At 42.7% G+C, this 19414-nt stretch overlaps 1 protein-coding gene across 5 annotated transcripts in view; it reads left to right on the top strand.

Annotated features, from left to right (window-relative positions):
* LOC112561375 (nuclear receptor coactivator 3-like) overlaps nt 1–19414 on the top strand; it is a 96150-nt gene that overhangs the window by 58369 nt on the left and 18367 nt on the right. For 2 of the 5 annotated variants that reach the window (XM_025233834.1, XM_025233837.1), the window contains 16 exons: nt 3585–3763; nt 4607–4701; nt 5192–5281; nt 5473–5560; nt 5813–5890; nt 6558–6680; nt 7200–7329; nt 7653–7771; nt 8096–8240; nt 8860–9791; nt 10047–10780; nt 11128–11346; nt 11674–13552; nt 14197–14420; nt 15804–15911; nt 18518–18733. In XM_025233834.1, the coding sequence (XP_025089619.1) occupies nt 3585–3763; nt 4607–4701; nt 5192–5281; nt 5473–5560; nt 5813–5890; nt 6558–6680; nt 7200–7329; nt 7653–7771; nt 8096–8240; nt 8860–9791; nt 10047–10780; nt 11128–11346; nt 11674–13552; nt 14197–14420; nt 15804–15911; nt 18518–18733 (5359 nt within the window). The remainder of the gene's footprint in view (nt 1–3584; nt 3764–4606; nt 4702–5191; nt 5282–5472; nt 5561–5812; nt 5891–6557; nt 6681–7199; nt 7330–7652; nt 7772–8095; nt 8241–8859; nt 9792–10046; nt 10781–11127; nt 11347–11673; nt 13553–14196; nt 14421–15803; nt 15912–18517; nt 18734–19414) is intronic. The other 3 variants (XM_025233835.1, XM_025233836.1, XM_025233838.1) reach the window with 3 other exon arrangements.

Here is a 19414-nt window from a genome sequence, read left to right as displayed (position 1 = left end):
AAGTCGTGGAATACTCGGCAATGATATAAAAATAGGTAACTCGTCTTCTATGATTAGACAGAATGGACCGGTCTAGATACAGATTTATGCCTCTTAATAAAAGGAGTTTGATATAAACATGTCTAAACTTACAGTTACAATTTTCCGTTTGGGGTGTAGTCTTGAAGGAACAAAAAACAGCAAAACAGGGCTTCGTGTTTTTTTTACCTGATATCTCTATCGAAGTATAAGTAACGCGAAGCCATGTTAGACATTTTTATTACCTTGTCTGCAGAGAGAGAGAGGTGAAGAACGACAGGGAGTTCTTTTCCGGTGGTGTGGTCTTATCTGTCAACGGACATTGAACTGCTCCACAGATGGTAGTGTGTCACAGTGGCCACTCTCTGTGCTCTCGCCTCATCTTCTGTCTGCAAAAGTCGTATAGCACTTCTCCACGCCTCCATTGTTTACAATTCGGTGGATGATGCTGTACTCTTACTGTACTTTTGTCGGACAGTTGTATCAGCTGTTCCTTCGGTTGGGATCGATTTCTCCTTGGGTCCCCGCCCTTAATTTCTGCTTACAGTTTCCATCCTCTTAGATGTGGTTTGTGTGTGGGTGTGGGGCGGGCTGAGGGCTTTGTTAGGAGAAAGGGTGCTTGGAAAGCGGGAGAGGTGGCAAGCACTTTTACCGACCTCGGTAGTCAACGAGGATACTGTATCTGCTTTACCTCGAACCAAGACAAACTATTGGTGAGAAGAGAGAGAAAGAACGGGAGGAGAAGGGTCGTGTGAAGGCAAACATTATCCATCGCCCGGTGAACAGCTTGCATGAAATTTGCCTGCTCCCCCCCCCCCCCCCCACCAAAAAACCCCCCCAAAAAACAAACAAAACAACAAAACCTTGAGTCGGTTGACAATATATAGAAGTGGGTTGGCGATCGTGACAGGGTCTTCAGAGATTTGTCTGCCGTCAACACCATCAGCATTATTTCCTATCCCACCTCTTACCTGGACAGACTGTAAGTATATTTCCTGTAGGGTAGGTGTAGAAAATGTGAGCTATGTGTGGGGCCATTGTTACAGCTGATGTTCAGTTAAAGAAATTAAAGTCAAGGAATAAACTTAATTCTAGTTTCTAAGTGGACGCGAACACTCGCCTGCCTGCCTGTTCCCTCTGTGTGTGTGTTTTCCTAGCCAGACATCAGTAATGTCTTAATTACCAGTGCAGTTATGGATAATTGGACACCATCTTACAGGGGGATGTTTCACCTTTTGGTAGTTGTCCTCTAAAGACCCGCCTTCCCTCAGGCCATGAAGACGGCCTGATGTGCGTGTACTGGTTGCCAGGCCTGTGTGGCTTGACCTCCATGTTGACAGATAAGGGTTGTTGAACTAGACCACGGTTTTCAAACTGTAGTACGCACACGCGAGCACCATACTCCAAAATAAAAGAATGTGTATGTACATTACCTGGATTTTATGTTCACTGTTATTGCTGCGAGTGGAGCCTTGCATGTGGCCATGTGTCGCAACCCAGAGGCAGAAATGTCTTGGTGTCTGGATATTAAGCCATTAAGCGGCCGCCAAGAATGTTGGGAACCAGACCCTTGTAACCCTGACTGACAGCACTCTGCATATTTACTCTGCTTATTGCGAGGGTAGGTTTGTGGGGTCTGTGGGTGTTGTGACCGCCAGGTCACCAAGAGTTAAAAGTTTGTCAGACGCGGAGACAATTGGTGTTAGGTTTGTCAGTGTGATGGAGATTATCACATTAACAAATAACTACTGACTAAATCATATTTCATACCTGCGAACCCAAGACTAAGTCCTAGACTAGTACATATATTCACAGGGGGTAGGGTAGTACCCGGTCAGAGTTTTTGAAAGTGGTACTCGTCTGGAAAAGTTTGAAAACCGGGGAGCTAGACCGTCTCACACCGTATCACTGCTGCACCTTTTACCGCCCAGTGTATGATGGCATCCACCTCACCGGGTGTGTGAGGGTGGGTGGGAGTGTTGACACTGCCATGCTATCATCGCCATAGCCGTTGTCGTCACACACACAGAGCACATCTGTGGAGTCTGAATAGGCAAGAGATTGACCCAAACCTACTACAGGCATGTATTATATATTTCATGTATATGATGTGTATGCATCCTATATTTATGGCCTGGTAGTGGAAAGAGCCACACAGCTGAAATTTTGCGGGATAATTTAAGCAGCATCATTGTTATATTACTGTGACTAAACTGAGGCTATCCACTTGCGCATTCATGCATTAATGTCCAAATGTCACTGGTTATTGTCTTACAAGTAGAACAGCCCTTCACCCAAGAAACAGTATGGGGACAAAACAACAAGGTGTATAAGGAGAAAATATTTTGTTTTGCTAACAAGCAGGTCAACGAAAAAATTTAAGAAGTCAGAAAAGAATTATGGGGAAGGAATATAACAGAAACGAAATGGCTAAAAATGTTTCAACTGGCATTTGAAACAAAGACTCTCATAACCTTAGCACTGATCATGCATTTAATCAGCTTTTGGTCTATGCATGAAACAGTTCACATTTCAGTTTTATGAGATTGGGGACTGGCAGTCATCAAGTGCAGTTTGTCTTTTATTCCTGCAGAAGCGTTTTGTAATACAAGGCCCATCTGTGGCTCAGTGTAGTGTGGTGTGGCAAAACCTGTCACATGCACTTTAGTGAGCTGTGAACTCTGTCCAGTAATCAGGGGCCTGTACCTCAGATGATCCAACAGCCGCGGATCAGTGAGTGTAACAGCCAAGGACTGTAGATCAATCATGCTGGATATTGAGACATCAGTCATTATTAGGTTGAATTTGTGATGAGCAGTGGAATACTGTGCAGGCTTCATTGTCTGTGACCACTACCATTTTTAGGTTTTACTTCTGTGTATTCTTTGTTTGTTTTTTTTAAAATAGTTTTATTAGTAGTAGAAAATATAAAGCCTGGAGTTCCAGGACATGGCCAGGCTCTGATCTTTACAATACCAGGCTATGCATATGGGAATACACAGTTGATATGAGTTTTCTTTCACACATGCAAAATACACACATTTGAACCTTGAACAACACAGGATGGTAGCATGAGTTATTGCAAGAGAACAACAGTCACCCTCTTGAAACATGAAACATGAATGGCTCAAACTAACAGTGACAGTGAGTTAATCCAGGGTTGGAATCCAGCATAAGGAAAGGATTGCTCACAGTTTGGTGCAAAATTTTAGCAGGTGTAGGATTATAGGGTCTGCCAGGGAGCTAAGGTGTCCAGATGGAGAATGGACAGTGAGCCTGTTACAGTGGAGGTGGGGAGGAAGCCACAGATTAATCAATGTCTTTTTAATAGTAGTTTTTTATATATCAGATACGTAAAGTGAGTGTGGAAATTGCATGTGCATATGCGTTCATGTGTCTGGATGTACAAATGTGCATGCGAGTGCATGTATTGGATGTGGAAAGAGTGCATCTGATGAATAGGTCAAGCACTGCACTGTTTAGCTGCATTGTGTGTGGGTGAAAGGCAGAGAGTTGTGTGAACTCTGAGCATCAAATATATAGCAGTCATTCCTCTTGTGTTGCAGAGGCAAGATCACAGGGGAGAAGAGGGATCCAGACAACTTGTGCATCGAGGAACTTGCTGAGTTGATCTCTGCAAGTATAGCGGATATGAACGCTTTTCCTGGCAAGCCGGAAAAGAGCAACGTATTGCAGGAGACAGTTGTTTCACAACTTCAGCAGATCTCCAAACCTGGGCCAACTGGTATATACATATCTCTCTCTTGTTTTAGTCATTGTGTTTTTGTGTGTTGGTCTTCTTATTGAGAAATCAAATTAATTCTCATCTCTGTGTATGTGTGTTTGTGTATATATATATAAACAAGCACAAGCTGCATTCATGTAAATTGTTAACCATACTGTAATTAACCTGATCTGGAAAGTGAAATTCACCTCATGTTGAAAAACATGTTGCTAGCTGTTTGAAAAATAGTATAAAATTTGACAAGGCTTGGAAGACAAACTGATTTTTAAATATTGAGAGGAAGATGAAAGGAAAAGAATCACAAGCCACACAGCACAGTGATAAAGCCAGGATTAACTTGCACATGAAGCAAATGCAGTATGGAGGAAGTCGTACTTGTGACTGGTGTAAAGTGCACACACCACTTTGCCTGTATTCGCAGCTGGAAAGAGGACTGCACTCACAAGGCCTACACATGCCTGTGTGTGTGCATAATGTCTGTGCAAAAGAGGTCATGCTGAATGCAAATGGAGTGGAGAGCATGGTGTTGGAGCCAAATACTAGTGCTTTGTGTGTGAAGAAAGCAGCCAGTCCAGATTGCTTTTTCTGTGTTCAAGATGGACAGTGGGTTGGGTGACAGTGGGGTGGGTGAAAGGTTAATGGAAGAGATGCTGTGTCTTTTTGTTGTTTTATTATACATTTGGATATCACATCTTGATGTGTCTCACATTGCAGTAATTGCGTGTGGGGTTTTTGCATATGGGAACTCTTTCTTTCTGTCTGTCTCTCTCTCTCTCACACACACACAGAGTAAATGATGATACAGACACTGACAGCAGTGGTTACTATTATTTACAATTACAGACAGCAGATCCAGTGAAGCAGTACAGCAGAGCCAGGTGTCCTCCAGCAAGCCTTCCATTGTTGCAAATGAAATTTTGGGATCCCTCCTCCTGGAGGTATGTCCTCACAACTTTTATATTTTTATTTTTCTGTTAGCATAACAGGGAAACCCAGCATTGCATTCTGTATGATGATGATGATCGGGCAGTGTGTTATGCACCCACTTATTTCAAATCCTGGAGATGGGGATTTTCACTATACAGAAGTGTTGGCTGCAATACAACTTGGAATATCCCAGGTCTAAGAGACAGGATACATAATGCTTTGCTTCCTATATTCATGGTGAACAGTTTTAGTTTTATTGATTAAACAGCAACTTCATAGTCTTCTTCCATCATTCTTGAAAGGTTTCACATGTTTCTTGCTAAGCTGCCACATAAATGTGGTTTCTTGGGGTATGGACTAAAGTATTATGAACCTGTTGGTCCTGAGGATCTTTGAAACAGCTTAGTAGCAGTTTTATGGGGCAGCAGACAATTTGTTTGAGAACAATCCTGTTTTCAGGTCACAGAATGCCTAGTTCAACAATTACTGTTTCTCTTGCAGGCTCTTGAAGGCTTTCTCTTTGTGGTCAACAGCCAGGGCAAAGTTGAGTTTGTGTCCGAGAACGTAGTCCAGTATCTCAAATATTCTCAGGTATCAAATGATTTTTCAAGCCTCTTCATTGTGTCTCAGTCTGTTGTTCATTCTTATTCCTTAAAAACATTGCAATCGTACTCATATTTCTTTAAACTTTGGGTATTTCTGTTGTGATGTAATAGACTACATGAGGAATAAGATAAGGTAATGTTGATTTTGGCCTTACAAAGGAATGGATTTTTTTTCAGGATGACTTAGTGGGGAAAAGTATCTACAATATCATTCATGTTGGCGACCATGCTCAGTTCAGCAACAGCCTTGTGCCTATGTCACTACGTGAGAGATATATGATTTCCTTATATACTGAAATTTTTTTTTCTGGTTCCTTTATTGAAATGATTGATGTTTTGTGGATCATGTCAGCTACATCCAAATAAGAAAATCTTTTGTTTAGATTGGGAGATATAGTACTTGTAAATTGATTTGAAGTTTCATTTTATGCATGATGTTTTTAAATCATGATATTATTTGGAGAAGTGAAGGTAGCATAGTAAGCATTTTTCAGTTGTTCATTTTTCTGCCTTGCAGCCAACAGCCTATCGTGGCCTAATGATTCACCAAACAAGGGTCGCAATTTCAACTGTAGAATGCTTATTAAGCCCCCATGTGAGTATGGAGTGTTTGCATACTGGCTTCTGCACAAAGTTGTACAGATGATGTGCTCTTGACTTTTCATAATAAATAGCTTTATTTTACTTTTTTTTCCCCAGATGATTAAATAATATAATACAATGAGCCCTCAGCATTGGTGGGTTTCAGTTTTGTGGTTTTGATTATTTGTATTAACAAAATTCATAAAAGATATGTATTATTAATCTATGTTATCATTCTTTTGCTTTTTCCCATTACTGCTGACTATATTTTAACTTAAGGTTCAGGTTTTGAGGACAGGGTTGTGGGTGGTTCTAAATTTCATAGATTGCTCACTTTCTTTCCCTCTCTATCCTCTTTGAATACAAAGGGGCCATTATCTGTATTGGTTTTTTTTTTTCCTCTCCCTCTCTCTTTCCTGTATTTCATTTTTTTCTATGAGACATACTACGATTGTGGCCTTTGCCTAGGAATTGAATTTAATATTCTGGAAAAAGTTCATTAAAAGAAGACAACTCATTCAATACAGAAAAAATTGATGCATGTATCTATAAAGACATTTGCATCTGGCAGTGCAAAATGTATAGGAAGAGCTAATAACAAAGGCAGATGGCTACATATAAGAGTGCAGGAGGATACCAAGCATCATGTGGAACTACTTGCATTCCTTGTAATTTTGCAGGTGAAGAAGACGAGGATGTGGAAGTGAAACAAACCTATGTTTCCCAATATGAGAGCATGTACATTACTGCTATCCTGCAACCTTATCTTGGACATAAGTTTTCCGATGCACACAGTGAGTCAGGTGAGTTACAGGTGTAGGTGTGGGCATGATTAAGCAGATCTCCCCTTGTATAAGCATTTTTGCTGGAGATTGCTGACAAAAAGTGTCTCACTAGCAATTATGGTACTAGGGGATTATGGCCTTTTTACCCCCAAGAATAAAACAGTGTCTTGACAGGGTGAATAAGCAGCATTTTATTTATAGTTTACCAGTGGCAGCTGTACAAGCATTACTGCAAGTGTGCATTGATTTCCAATGATGAATTATATAAACATGCATATTTATGGGGCAGTATTCACATGGACCTTTTGAACCAGTTTTGAAAGAGGCAGCTATGGCTCTTCAGGCCACTGAGAAATTGTATAAATTATTTTACCTTTTATTAGTGTAGAGGAGACATGGAAACATCTGCTTGAGAGTAAGAATAAAAAATGTAGAATTCTCAAAATTTTCAGATTTATTCAATTTTTTAAGCTGACATAACACAAGACTGGTTTTCTTTTAATGCTTACTATAGTTTGCACTCTGGTATTTTTACAGATAATCAGACGTGCTTGGTTTGCATTGCACGAAGGGTCCCTATGATAGAGAAAGTGAATACCATGGTAAATAATGAAGCGTATACAACCAAGTGTGACCTCACAGGCAAAATCCTTGATTTTGAAGCACGGTAAGTACGCATTTAGGTATTTAAAATTAAAAAAAGGGAAAGATGACTCACTTTGCTAACATCAGCTGTGATATTGTGACCTGATTTCTCATGGCCTTTACAAATGTTGCTTAGATCCCCTGTCATCAGTTAAGTAACAGTCTTTTGTTTTAAAAAATCACTTATATCCCCAGTTATCAAGTGTCTTTTGTTGTAAATGAACAAAATCAAGAGAATAGGTGAGGGATGATACTAAAGAAATCTAAATGTTCTTTTGAAAATCACTGATTTCTTTATGGTGTATTGTTTTAAGTGAAACAGATTTTTTTACAATATTTTTTTAGTTCATTGCCAAAGGGCCATTACGGAGAAGTGCTGACAGGAAGTTATACCTTGACAGGAAATTACTACGACTATTGCCTAAACAATGATGTTTCAGTAGTGCGTAAACACTTTAGTGAAGGTAAGTTACATGGTCTCTAAAGGTTTTGGCTTGAAGACTCTTCTGTAGCGACACTATCTCATTCCCTTTGCCTTTTGTGATCAGTGATGTTGGGTCATTTTCTAATCTTCGAATCATAAAACACTACACCCTCTCCTTACTGCAGTGCCCCCACTTTTTCAAAATATTATTTCAAATAAGAAAGATCTTGCCATTGCACACCCTTTTTAACACTGATATGTTTATCAGGATAATCATTTATGATGTGTCCCCTGCTATTTGCTAGGTTGTGATGAAAAATGCTGGAAGATCATTTTGCATGTACGATTTGTGCTTTTTTCACAGTGAGTGCTGCAGACAGCAGAAGTGGGCTATACCGAATCAGACTGAAGGACAGCCGCTATTTTTTTGTTCAGTCGACAAGCAAGCTTATCACTTCCCCGCATAACCACAAGCCTGACTACATTTTTTCTACGCATTCAATTATCAGGTGCGAAGAACCACCTGGTTTGTCCCTGTGGCCATCACATCATAACCACCAGTAGAGGTTTTTGCTATCAAGGGGAGGCAACGTAGCTAAAATCTCATTACATGACCACTTTGTTTTTCAATATAATTTGTGGTCGCTTATGTTTTTATGTAAGTTCTTTTAGAGAATAGTCTGGGTTATCGGTGGTCATTTGTTGCTGTTGATGGACGGGAGGGAGGTAAGGATTTTAAAAAAAATAGATCTGTGACTGTTGTTAATTGAAAGTAATGTGGTACTTTTGTTTCTTATTCAGTCATCAAACAGAATGTATTCTTTAAATAGAAAAGACAGTATTATGATGTGAGAGCTTAAAAGGGAGCTGATTTGTTAGGGCTTTTGTGCATATTAAGTTCTTACAGTAAATAAACTGCAGCTAGGCTGGGAGTTAGCAGAGCTGTGTTAATCTTTTTGGGAGGAAATTCTAAAAGAGAATTCTTTTTAAGAAAGCATGTGCATGAGCTGCAACCATTTCTCTTTTCTAAGTTGATGTAATAGTTGACATTATTATAAGGTGTGCTAAAGTTTCATCTGGAAGCCTTACAGGCAAAGATTCATATTGTTACGTGCTTTGAACGTGCAGAGAGGTCGAGTCTGAATCTGAACTGAAGGGATTAGCAGGAACCAGTCTGCTAAAATATCTTTCTAACCAATCATCAATCAGCAGCTCACACAACCTGCACCCTGCTTTGGCGTTTATTGGTATACCAAATAGCCCCAGCCTGCCCTTCAACATGGTATCAGCCATGTCCAGTCCTTCCTCCACGATGGGGCTAAATATGGGCATGGGAAATCTTGGACCTCTGGCGAACAACAGCATGGGAAGCATTGGAGGGAACACAGGGAACAGCATGGATTCAATTTCAGATTTAGACTTTTTCACTCCTTCAGACTGGGAACAAGTGAATGCCCTCATTAGCATGAGTGGAGGAGGAGTGTCTCTGCCAGCATCGGAAAATCTCGGAGTCTATAGCAGCAACATGACTGGGAATGGAGTCAGTGGTGGAGCTGTTAGCAGTGGTAATTCTGTATCCAACATGCAGACTTTTACCACGACAAACTCTTGGGGAGGAGTTGCTCCCATGAAAAGTGCGGCCAATACTCCCGCAAACAGTACTGGCTCGTCTTCCTTGCAGTTAGCTTTACTAGGCAATCAGAGTTTAGCCAACATGACTTCAGCCAACATAAACAATACTGTGGGCATCAGCAACACTACCAGCATCTCCATGAATGGCAAGCCACATCCTGGGGTGCTGGCTCATCTACAGCGCAGTAACTCCACTAGCTTTGAAGGCCAGAAATCCCCCAGCTTTTCTCCTGGCCCTGGTGGGACCCCACGAAGTGCTGTCACTTTCAACATGCCAGTGCCTGGACAGCGACAACCTGGTGGACTGATAGGCTACCCCAGCCAGCGCAGTCCTGTATCAGGTGTGATGCAGAATCGCAGCCATGGTGGACAATTTGGCATGGGGTTCCAGCGCAAGACTATGTCCCCTTTGTTGTCACCACAGCCAGGTGAGAAAACATTTATGTTTTCAGAAGTTGCAGTGCTTTGTTAATTGTTATAGCTGCTCTTTAGATGCTTTTATTATAGACTGAGAACATGCTGACTAGATTATAGGATATTTTTCAGATTTTAGCAAGTCTGAAAACAAAACAGAGGTACACTTTTTTTTGTCACATTTCACGACTGGTATCAATGACTGGTAGTCAGATTTAATTTTTGATGATGAATTTAATTGATATTTTTGTGGGAAACATTGTTGTCAGGTCTTTCATCCAGCCCAGTGTGGGGTCGCTCTCCCAGTGCCATGGGAGGACCAGATTTTGGTGGACATGGAGGGCCTGGCAGTGTAGGCAGCATGTCTCAAGCCTCTCCTCTACAGGCGTTGCAGTCAATGGATTCCCAGACCTCCAGTGCCTTAGACATACTCAGCCCTTCACCCCGTGGATCACATGACCCACCCTTCCCTCCACCCACCCCTCCTTTCGATGCCAGTCCAGGAGGGGTTGGGGGAGGCACAGGGGGTGCTGATCTTCGTCAGCGCCCAGGAAAATTGTGCCAGCTGTTGACGCAAAACACGTCACTGGAACAGCTGGGACCACGTTCATTGCTAATGTCAGGAGCAGTCCAGCGTTCTGGCTCAAACAGATCTGCCATGGCCAGCCCAGGCCTGGGTAAGTCTGGACTCAAGTCACCAGAAGAGCAACTGCACCAGTCTCCTACCCCAGGCCCTGGCCAGAGCCCCCCAGAGAAGCCTCAGAGCACATCCAACGAGGATGGAGAGGTCATCCTGAGTGGACAAGCTACAGAAGCAGAAAAGAAGGACAACTTTATCCTGAAGAAGTTGCTGAGTCAGGAGGAGGACTCAGATCCACCAACCATCATGGATCATGAGATCTCAAGCTCTCCTCAGACTACAGGACCTGGGACTAATGACTGTGACAGAAATATGGACAAAAATGAGGCGGAGCCTAAGAAAACCACAAATGTTTTACTTAAGGTGACTTGCCTTTTAAACTCCTTGTCTTGTTATAATAATTATCCTTGGCATGCACAAGCTTTAATTCTGATTAAAAGTCTTTGGAATACTCATGAAACATTGATAATATTTGATGGTAAATGGTGTAACCATTTTAACATTTTGAAGTTCATTTAAACTTGTAGTGTCAAACATTTCTGTTGAGAAATGTTTCTGTTGAGAAAGATCACCTGATCAGGTGTCAAAACGTGAATTCAGTTGTCTTCTGACAGATTATGTGCATGATAGTGCAATAGCACTTTCCTACTAACTTTTTATGGAATTCCTAGGCAATATTTCATTATGATCTTGCATTTCTATGCCTGCAGCAACTTCTGAGTGATGAAAATAAGCAAGATCGGGTTGTTGGTGGCTTGGAAATGCGCATTAAGCTTGAGATGGACATCGAAAAGTCAGGTTTGAACAGAAGTCAAATGTCCACATCACTGGGAGAAGGGGATAGCCAGAAGTCCCAGGGGGAGCTACTGCACCAGCTTCTTCAAGAAGATCGCAATGCAGATGGAGTGGCCATCACATCAGCACCAGCAGTCAGTATCATCTTGTTCTCCTCCTAATCACCCCCACTCAAAGCCTAAGTTTCTCAGAGCAGTTTAATAATTTTTGTTCCGCATTTGGTTGCCTTCTTGGCTAATGCATACTTATTTCATGGTAAGAAAATAATTTAGTTAAGCAAAAAATGTAGGGCAGCTGGAGCAAATCAGCTTTTTAAACAAAAGAGAATTTTTCCTATCATGACTCTATTCTCACCTTCTCGTTGCTGTATCTTTTTAAGCTTAAAGCAATAAAAGTGTGATTTTTCAAAGTTTTTGCTGTGCATATGTCTTCCATGAGACTTTACATGGTTTTGTCCACAGGAGTCCACCAGTCAGGATCAGGAGATCAGTGGCTCGCGGTCCCGCCATGAGTCTGGCCAACAAGAGCCACAGTCAACCACCTCACATCCTCTAGTTCCATCCCCATCACACCTGCCTCACATGAGTCGGCATCCTTCAGGCAGCATGGGATTGGGCACTCAGCTGCATAACACTCAGCTCTTTCATGACCTTGCGGACACCTCTGGGCGAGCTTCCAATTCAGTTTTTGCCTCATCCTCCAGCGCATCTTGTCTCAAGCAGCAGGACAGTATAATTCAGAACAAGAATCTTGACACTTTGCTCAACTCTCTATGGGAGCGAGATACCGAGTCGCCAGCCATCCGTGACATCCACAGACAGTCCAAGAAGCGCAAAGCCTCAGCTTCAGATGTTGACAGCACCGAAATGGACACTGAGCCCAGCACTTCAGGTGGTAGCAGTGGTGGGCCTGGAGGGAATGTTGAAGCTAGCAGTCGTTTATCCCAGAAGAACGCTTTGCTGGCTCAGCTACTGTCCAAGAAAGCTGCCAAAGAGACTGTGGTGAACACCCACCTCACTGTCAACCCAGTTGGTGTTCCCCAGCAGCGGATTCCTCGCAATCTCAATGAAAAACTTGTCACCATCAAGGGGGGGGGGCGGAGCACTAGTGTAGACAAAGCCACAGAAGCTGGTGGTGTTGCCAGCATGATGAGTACTGGTACTGTGAGTGGGACCAGCAAGATGGCTAACCCTCATGACAACCCACGCACCAATCCCAACACCCCTTTTCCTGGAAATACAAGTGCTGGTGGTATGGGTGGTGGAATGGGCGATGGGCCAAGGGGTTTCAGTTCTGCCTATGGAAACAGCCTGGGTAGTGGTGTCACTAGTATGGACTTGAGTGAGGACAATGTCACAAGTCAGCTGGAGCAGTTTCAACACTTCTTCTCTGATAGCATGGGACCCATGGCCACGGACTCAGCATCAAGTGACTCCACAGACCCCTTGTTACAGCAGATTCTCCAGCAAGCCGCAGACCTCGAAGAGGACCTCAGCTCAGGCAACTACTCTGCCCCTGACATGGGAAGTGTGGCACCACCAGTCTCCACCCAGCCCCTGTCAGCCCCTCAACCCCCACTCCCTACTTCTCTCCCCACCCCTCTGCCTGCCCCAGTTCCCACCCCACTTCCTGCTCAGCAGCATCAGCCATCTTTGTCTCAGCAACATCAGCTCGCGATGCACCAGCAGTCGCTGCCTCCACACCAGCATCAGCCACAGCAACACCAGTTTCCACAATCAATGATGGAGTCCAGTGACATGTCTCAGGAGGAGCAGAACATGTTGGCCCAGCTAGAGCAGCTTATTAGTGATGGCTCTCTTCAAGGGGTGGATTCTCTTCTAGGAATTGCAGGACTGACCAACACACCTGGTGTGGGCAGTGTAGGTGGAGGTATGGACTCTCAGACAGCTGGTCTGTCCAGCAGTGTGGGGATAGGGGATGGTGTACCGGGCGTGCTAACCACTTCTCTCAATGAACAAATGGCTATTGACGAGATTCAGCGACAGTTGATGAACGATGATCCTTTGAGCAGCAGTGGCGCTCCAGGCATGGGACCCATGGTTCTTCAGAATGCAGGTGGGGCTGGGATGTACTCCCCAGGTCCTGCCATGTCCCCAATGATGATGGGGTCACGTGGTGCTGTGGCAGCAGCTGGGGCTACTGGTGTTCCACGGGCCCATCCTAATATGATGAACCTTGTGCAGCGCCCATTTGCCAGCCAAATACCACCACAGCAGGTGAATCAACAGGCAGCATTATCGCCAGGGCAACAGCAGTCACCCACCATGTTTGCACCACAAGGATTACAACCACAAAGTCCACAGTTTCCCCAGCCCCGAGGTGAGCAGGTAGTGTGTGCATGCATGATTGATTGAGTTTTCTTCTGGAGTTCTGGAATACGATAGTTCTTTTGTCAAATGAAAGTGAAGCAGTTGAGAAGAAAGAAGCAGTTTGCAGAAAAGAAATAAAACCCAAGGACTCCCTGTTGATTAAACAAGCAGGCCCATAATAAGAAGTCTGAGCAGAGGTGAAAAAAGAGATGCTGAAAAAAGTGTGAATTTGAACAAGAATACAAATTATATATATATCAAGCCATGTCATTGTTGAAACAGTAGGGATAAATTATAGTTACTGGATGTAGTCCATTAACACATAATGTGTTGTCATTTCATAGTCTTTTTCATTCTGCTCTGTGGTTGTTGGTGTTTTTGAGTAATGCTACCACTGTAATGGATTACCACCTCACTCCTTCAGACTTCCTACAGATGTATCTTTAAATGACACGGATAAGATTACGCATGGGGGTAAATATTGCCTATGCCTGCCCCTGGTACCTGATGTTGATCCTTATTGTGTATGTATGTAATCAGACCCTTCATTGGTTGCATTTTGGATTTATATCTTATGTGCAAAGTGCAGATTATAACTTTCTGTGTATAACTGCCCACTGGGATTAATAAAGTTGGTAATTGTTGTTTGCACAGCACCCCTGGCAAGTGCCTTGCAAGCAGCTCCTCAGGTCTTCCCACGCACCAGCTCCCAGGTCCGGCAGAACTTACTTCTGCATCAGAAGAACCGGGCCATGGAGAAGCGTCAACGCCAGAACCAGCACCAGCACCAGCAGGCTCAAGACTGCCAGCGTGCTCTACAGCACCGTCTACAACAGCAGCAGCTAGGTTCTCAACAATTCAATCAGCAATTCCCACAGGTTAGCATGACACTTTCTTCAGTGTCCGTGCCTTCTCCCCACTACAGTTTGTACTGTGCATCATTTTTCCAATCATACTTTCAATGAAACCATTCTTAAAATGTAGGCTACTATAGTATTTTATGTAATTCTTTGGTTAATTTGAACTTAAGATGGGACAGTAATTTTCTAGATTTAAAATTTATCAGCTGGTCCTGTTTGTCATTTGTTTTATAGTTTCTGTTTTCTTATCTCAGGGAAATGGTTCCAGAAGGGTGGGAACCTTTTAAAATATATATTTCATATCTCAGTTGGGTAATAGAAATTCAATTTAATTACAGCGTGAGGGTGGAGTTCATGAATAAGTCAAACTGAAAAAGACCTGCATTCACCAGAAATCCACCAGGCACCAGTTTAAAATTGATATATATTTCATTACAGTTTGCAGACAACTGTTTACATTTATCATTTTGGTGCCTGTTTGAGTTGAGTTTTATCCTCATATTAGAATTGTGTCAAAAATTTGTTTAGATCACTTTCATCCATCGATGTCTGTAATATTCTGACATCTTGGAAAATTGTTGTGTTTTGACATAGGTATGTAGTGAATGTAGACTTTCCCCTCTTCAGTCAGTGAGTTTCTTTGGGGTTTTTGTGTAACTGTTTTTATTTTCCTACCCAATCATTGAGAAAATGTGTCAATTGCATGTAATTTATTATTTTTGTATATGACCATGAATGAAGGTATTGGTACTTGTAGGGTTTCTAAGTCTCTTGATGTGTCTTAGTGTGTACAGTTTGGTGTCATATTTGTACAGAGTTGATTTCTTATTTTGTAGACTTGTGTTGTACAGGTCATTGGGTGGAACAAGTTTAGTGCCTTTACAGACCATTGGAAGTTGTTGTACCTTGCACTTTTGCTCTGTTTATACAGACAACTTCTCCCCAATGCCCATCTTTTAAAAAGTCTGCTTTTGAAAGCTGCCGGGCAGACAACAGTGTGCATTGAACTGTCACATGTTGACAGTGTTGAAGACCACACTGAATGGCGACATTGTAAATACATCCTGTTTGACAGGAATACCTGACACATAGCAACAGAAGGGGATGTTGAAATTTTCCTTCTTAAAACATCAGCAATTAGAAGAGCTACATGTATTTACAGATTCTGCTGTGTAAGGTCCATGTGTCATTTTGTACCATAATTAATGGCTCCAGTTATGCTTAAAGAGACGTGGGAAGGTGGCATTTTCAGCTAGAAAATAACCACCTTGTGCATTTGAGCAGGTACACAAGGTTCTCGCTATCCTGTACAGTCAACTTTCCCAGACATAGACCGTACCATGTGGCTTTGGAGAGGTTTTGAACCTCTTCCACTTACCTGTCACCTGCTTGTGTCTGCAGCCCAACATGGCAGCTTTGGACACAGGGACCTCCACAAGCCAGTTCCCGGAAAATTTGCGTGATCTCATGAATACGGGACATGCCCCGAACGTGACTCTACCCATCCAGGTCAGTTACATGACCTTCCCTATCGCCAGTGTGCAGTTGTTGAATGATACTCCCGCCTAGCATTAACCGCTTGCAGAGGCCCGGCCCCTCTCCTTCTAGCTGCAGAAGATGACTGAGCTCTCCAGACCTCAGCTTTTCAATAAGCAGGGCGCAGCTCAGCTTTGGTTCCCTGCTAGGCAGTGTTTTTATAAGGCATTAAATTATCTTAGAAAGCCACTCTGAGGATGGCCAGCAACATCCGTACATGAAATATTTGTAAGGACATTTTTAAAACAGAATAGAGATTTGAACTAACAGCATGTTTTCCTTCAGTCACAATCACAATAATTTATAATTGTCCATGAGATGACTCATCATGATCACATGCTACGTAAAAGAACCCCAGAAAGATTTTAAGGAGTTTTATGCCATAGTTCCAGAAAAGTTAATGTTTGGTAACATAGGAGTTGCAATGACAGTCTTTTCACTATGAACTCCACTGGACTTGAATGCATTCCATTATAGTATGTTTGAAAAATTATCATAATAAGCTCGTTCCACCAGTGTTGAAAATAGGAGGTATGTACCTGCCTAGCAGATAGCATGTCATTACCTCTTAGGGCTTGGAGCCAGTCACCTTCTGTAGCAGACTCACTGCCCTTTGACTTTTGACTTTAATTCTTCTTCGGGTATCTGCAGCAGCCCAAGCTGTTTCTGCTAGCTCAGCACTGAACTAGAGTAGACTTTCAAATAACTGCCAGCGTAGACAAGATACAGTCCTCCCCTGATTCACGAAGCTCATTTGTTTCAAAAAGCAAATTTTTATCAGACTTGATTACCTTTCATATATCCTGCATCATGCATTTGATAAGTGATAGCCATTTGTGTTGGAAAACACCGAAACAGCAGTACAGTTGTATTTATTGATTATTAATTGTAACAAGATCAAAGCCATACATTCTGTCCTGCAACAAAGTGCTACCAAGTGACCATTACATATTGTGAAGATGATCAACAGTGTATGGAATTATATTTGGTTTTCTTTATTTGTATTTAGACTGCAGAATCAAATAATCGGAGGAATATCTTTGTAAATACGAAGTTTGCAGTTTTCTTCGTGGGTTGGGGAATGACTGTATCTGCACAGTATCAGTAACCCTCCATACTGGGCACAACAGCTTCCAACATTGACCAGTATGTGTTGGTGTGTTGTTAGACTATGATGACACAAAACAATTTCTGAACTGTGAAAAATCTGTATGTGTCTATGTCCTGGCACCATAACTTGTATTCATGGTGGTTAGTAAACAGAGATGTACATAATTGTGTTAGTCCTATTAATTCAGAGAATTTTATATCATTTAAAAATCAGTTTTACTTTTTTTTTTTTTTAATTCTCTCTCCTTCTTCTGCTTTTATCCTCAAATCCCTCACATCACAGTCTGGTGACACTCCTGTCCATCTCTCATACTCACACACCACCTGCTAACACTCACATACACCTGTTTTAATGCATCCCTTTGCAGAATGCAATAGCGAGCAGTTTTATTTAGTATTTTGAGTTTTGCATTTTTCATCTGATTGATTAATTATGTAGTTGTTGTTACACCAGACTTTTCATTGTTTTATTTTATTTTTGAAGTAACTGCCTTAGTCCAGAGTGCACAACCCGAGCTGAGCATTTCAGTACTTAGCTTAAGTGAAAAAATAAGTTGTGCTACAAGTTCTTCATCACATGTTACATCAAAAGGCCATTAATGACATGATGACAGAATTGTACATGGTCAGCACTGTGCCATTTCCTTCAAAGTTTCAAAGAGTTTTGTCTCTTGAATTACAGCCTGGGCATTCTGTAAGGCTGAGGCAGTTTATTTATGCTTTATTTCTGGGCGGGCAGTTTCTTGGTTTTTGTTTAGACTGTAAGATTCATTTGTTAAACAGTTCTGTAGAATGATGTAGTTGTTAAGAGATACTAAATCAGACTTGTTACTTCAGCACCAAAATCGTGAAAGTGAACCCAGTAAAGTCTTGTTGATTTAAAAGAATAATAATAGTTGATTTCAAAAACATCTGTCCTTCACTGAGCAAGCACCAAGATAAAGTGTTGGTGAGTAAAAAAAGGGGCATGCGAGCAAACGGTTAGTGACGAACTGAAGATGGAGAGAGAAAAAAAAACAGATAACGCTAGCAGGCTCGAATCAGAGGAATTTTTTTTAAATCGGCTTGTTGAATTATTTTTGACAAGACTAGAAGAGTGAGAAGGAACGCCATCTAGTGTTACATGGCAACACGAGTATTTTAGATCACGCAAACCTGTTCACAGCAATTATTGCCCTGTTTGTGTGCATAAGCATGTCAGAAACTCTTGGGAGCAAGTGGAGCAGGGCCACGACAAGGTCCCCGTCACCCAGGAGATTCGGGGTTGCTGGGGGGAGGGCCCAGATGTGGTCTGAAGTAATAAGGCTGGTTAGTAGATGGTTGAGCTAGAAAGCCACTTAGCTAATTGTGTAGATCACCTGTACCGAGCTTATCTTTTTTTTCCGCTAACAACATTCTGTTCTCCCTCTCGGGGCTCGTTCTCCCTCATCCAACCGTTCCTCCACTGTGTGACGCGGTTGCCATGGTAGCGGGGAGGCTTGGTGCCAGCGCCCCTATCCCCCCACCTCCCGATGCCGCCGGGCCCCCACCTCATGGGGCAGGCAACCCCCAGCGGGCCGGCCCCGGCCCAGATGTCCTCTCACTATGTGTCTGGAATGCTGGGCCCGGCCCAGTGGGGGTTGGGACCAGGCGCCGGGGTGGGCAGCGCGGGGGACGCCATGACGGGTATTCACCCTCCGCTGCAGGTCAGTAGCTGCTAGTCTTTATTTGCTGCCGCCTGCACCCTTCCCCTCACTCCTCCCACATGTTTTCCTCCCTCCATCCCGTGTACACCACTGTACTGTTGTCGCTGGTCGCACCGGCGCTCTTGTCGCTTGTTCTTGCAGCCGTCTGTCTCCTGAGGCACCACCCCATCTCCCTTGCACATTGCCTCCCTGTCCACACCTGTGTGCTTTGGTTGGCATGTCGCTGCCCTGTTTTCCTCCCCTCCCCACCCTTTTTTTTTCCTTTTGCACCTGCTTGCCTGCTGTCACCCACCTGCTTGCCTGTATCTGTCATCTACGTTTGATCAACACTGTTGATTTCTTCTTTTTTGCAGTTGCAGTCAGATGTAACTCATTAGACACACCTTTTTTTTTTTCTTTAGTTCTTGCGGTCTGCATGGGGAAATTGTTTCAAATGGGATTATTGTAGGTGAAGTATATATATCAAATACTCATTCTTACATCTACTGGAATGGTGGGGCTTGTGATAAAGGATAAAAAGCAGGCACAATCTTAAAATATGACCTTATAAGTGAAGATGTCAGACCAAATGAAAATATGATAGGAAATGACTGCGAGAAAGCAAGAAAAACGTTCAGCCTAGAGTTTTGACATTTAAGGTGAAAAGCATGTAATGATTTTTTGCACTTTTGCCTGTGGCAC

The sequence above is a fragment of the Pomacea canaliculata genome, linkage group LG4, assembly GCF_003073045.1.
Source record: "Pomacea canaliculata isolate SZHN2017 linkage group LG4, ASM307304v1, whole genome shotgun sequence".
Taxonomy (NCBI): domain Eukaryota; kingdom Metazoa; phylum Mollusca; class Gastropoda; order Architaenioglossa; family Ampullariidae; genus Pomacea; species Pomacea canaliculata.
Note: the sequence above shows the minus strand (reverse complement) of the source record. Positions and strands in the feature narration are given on the sequence as shown.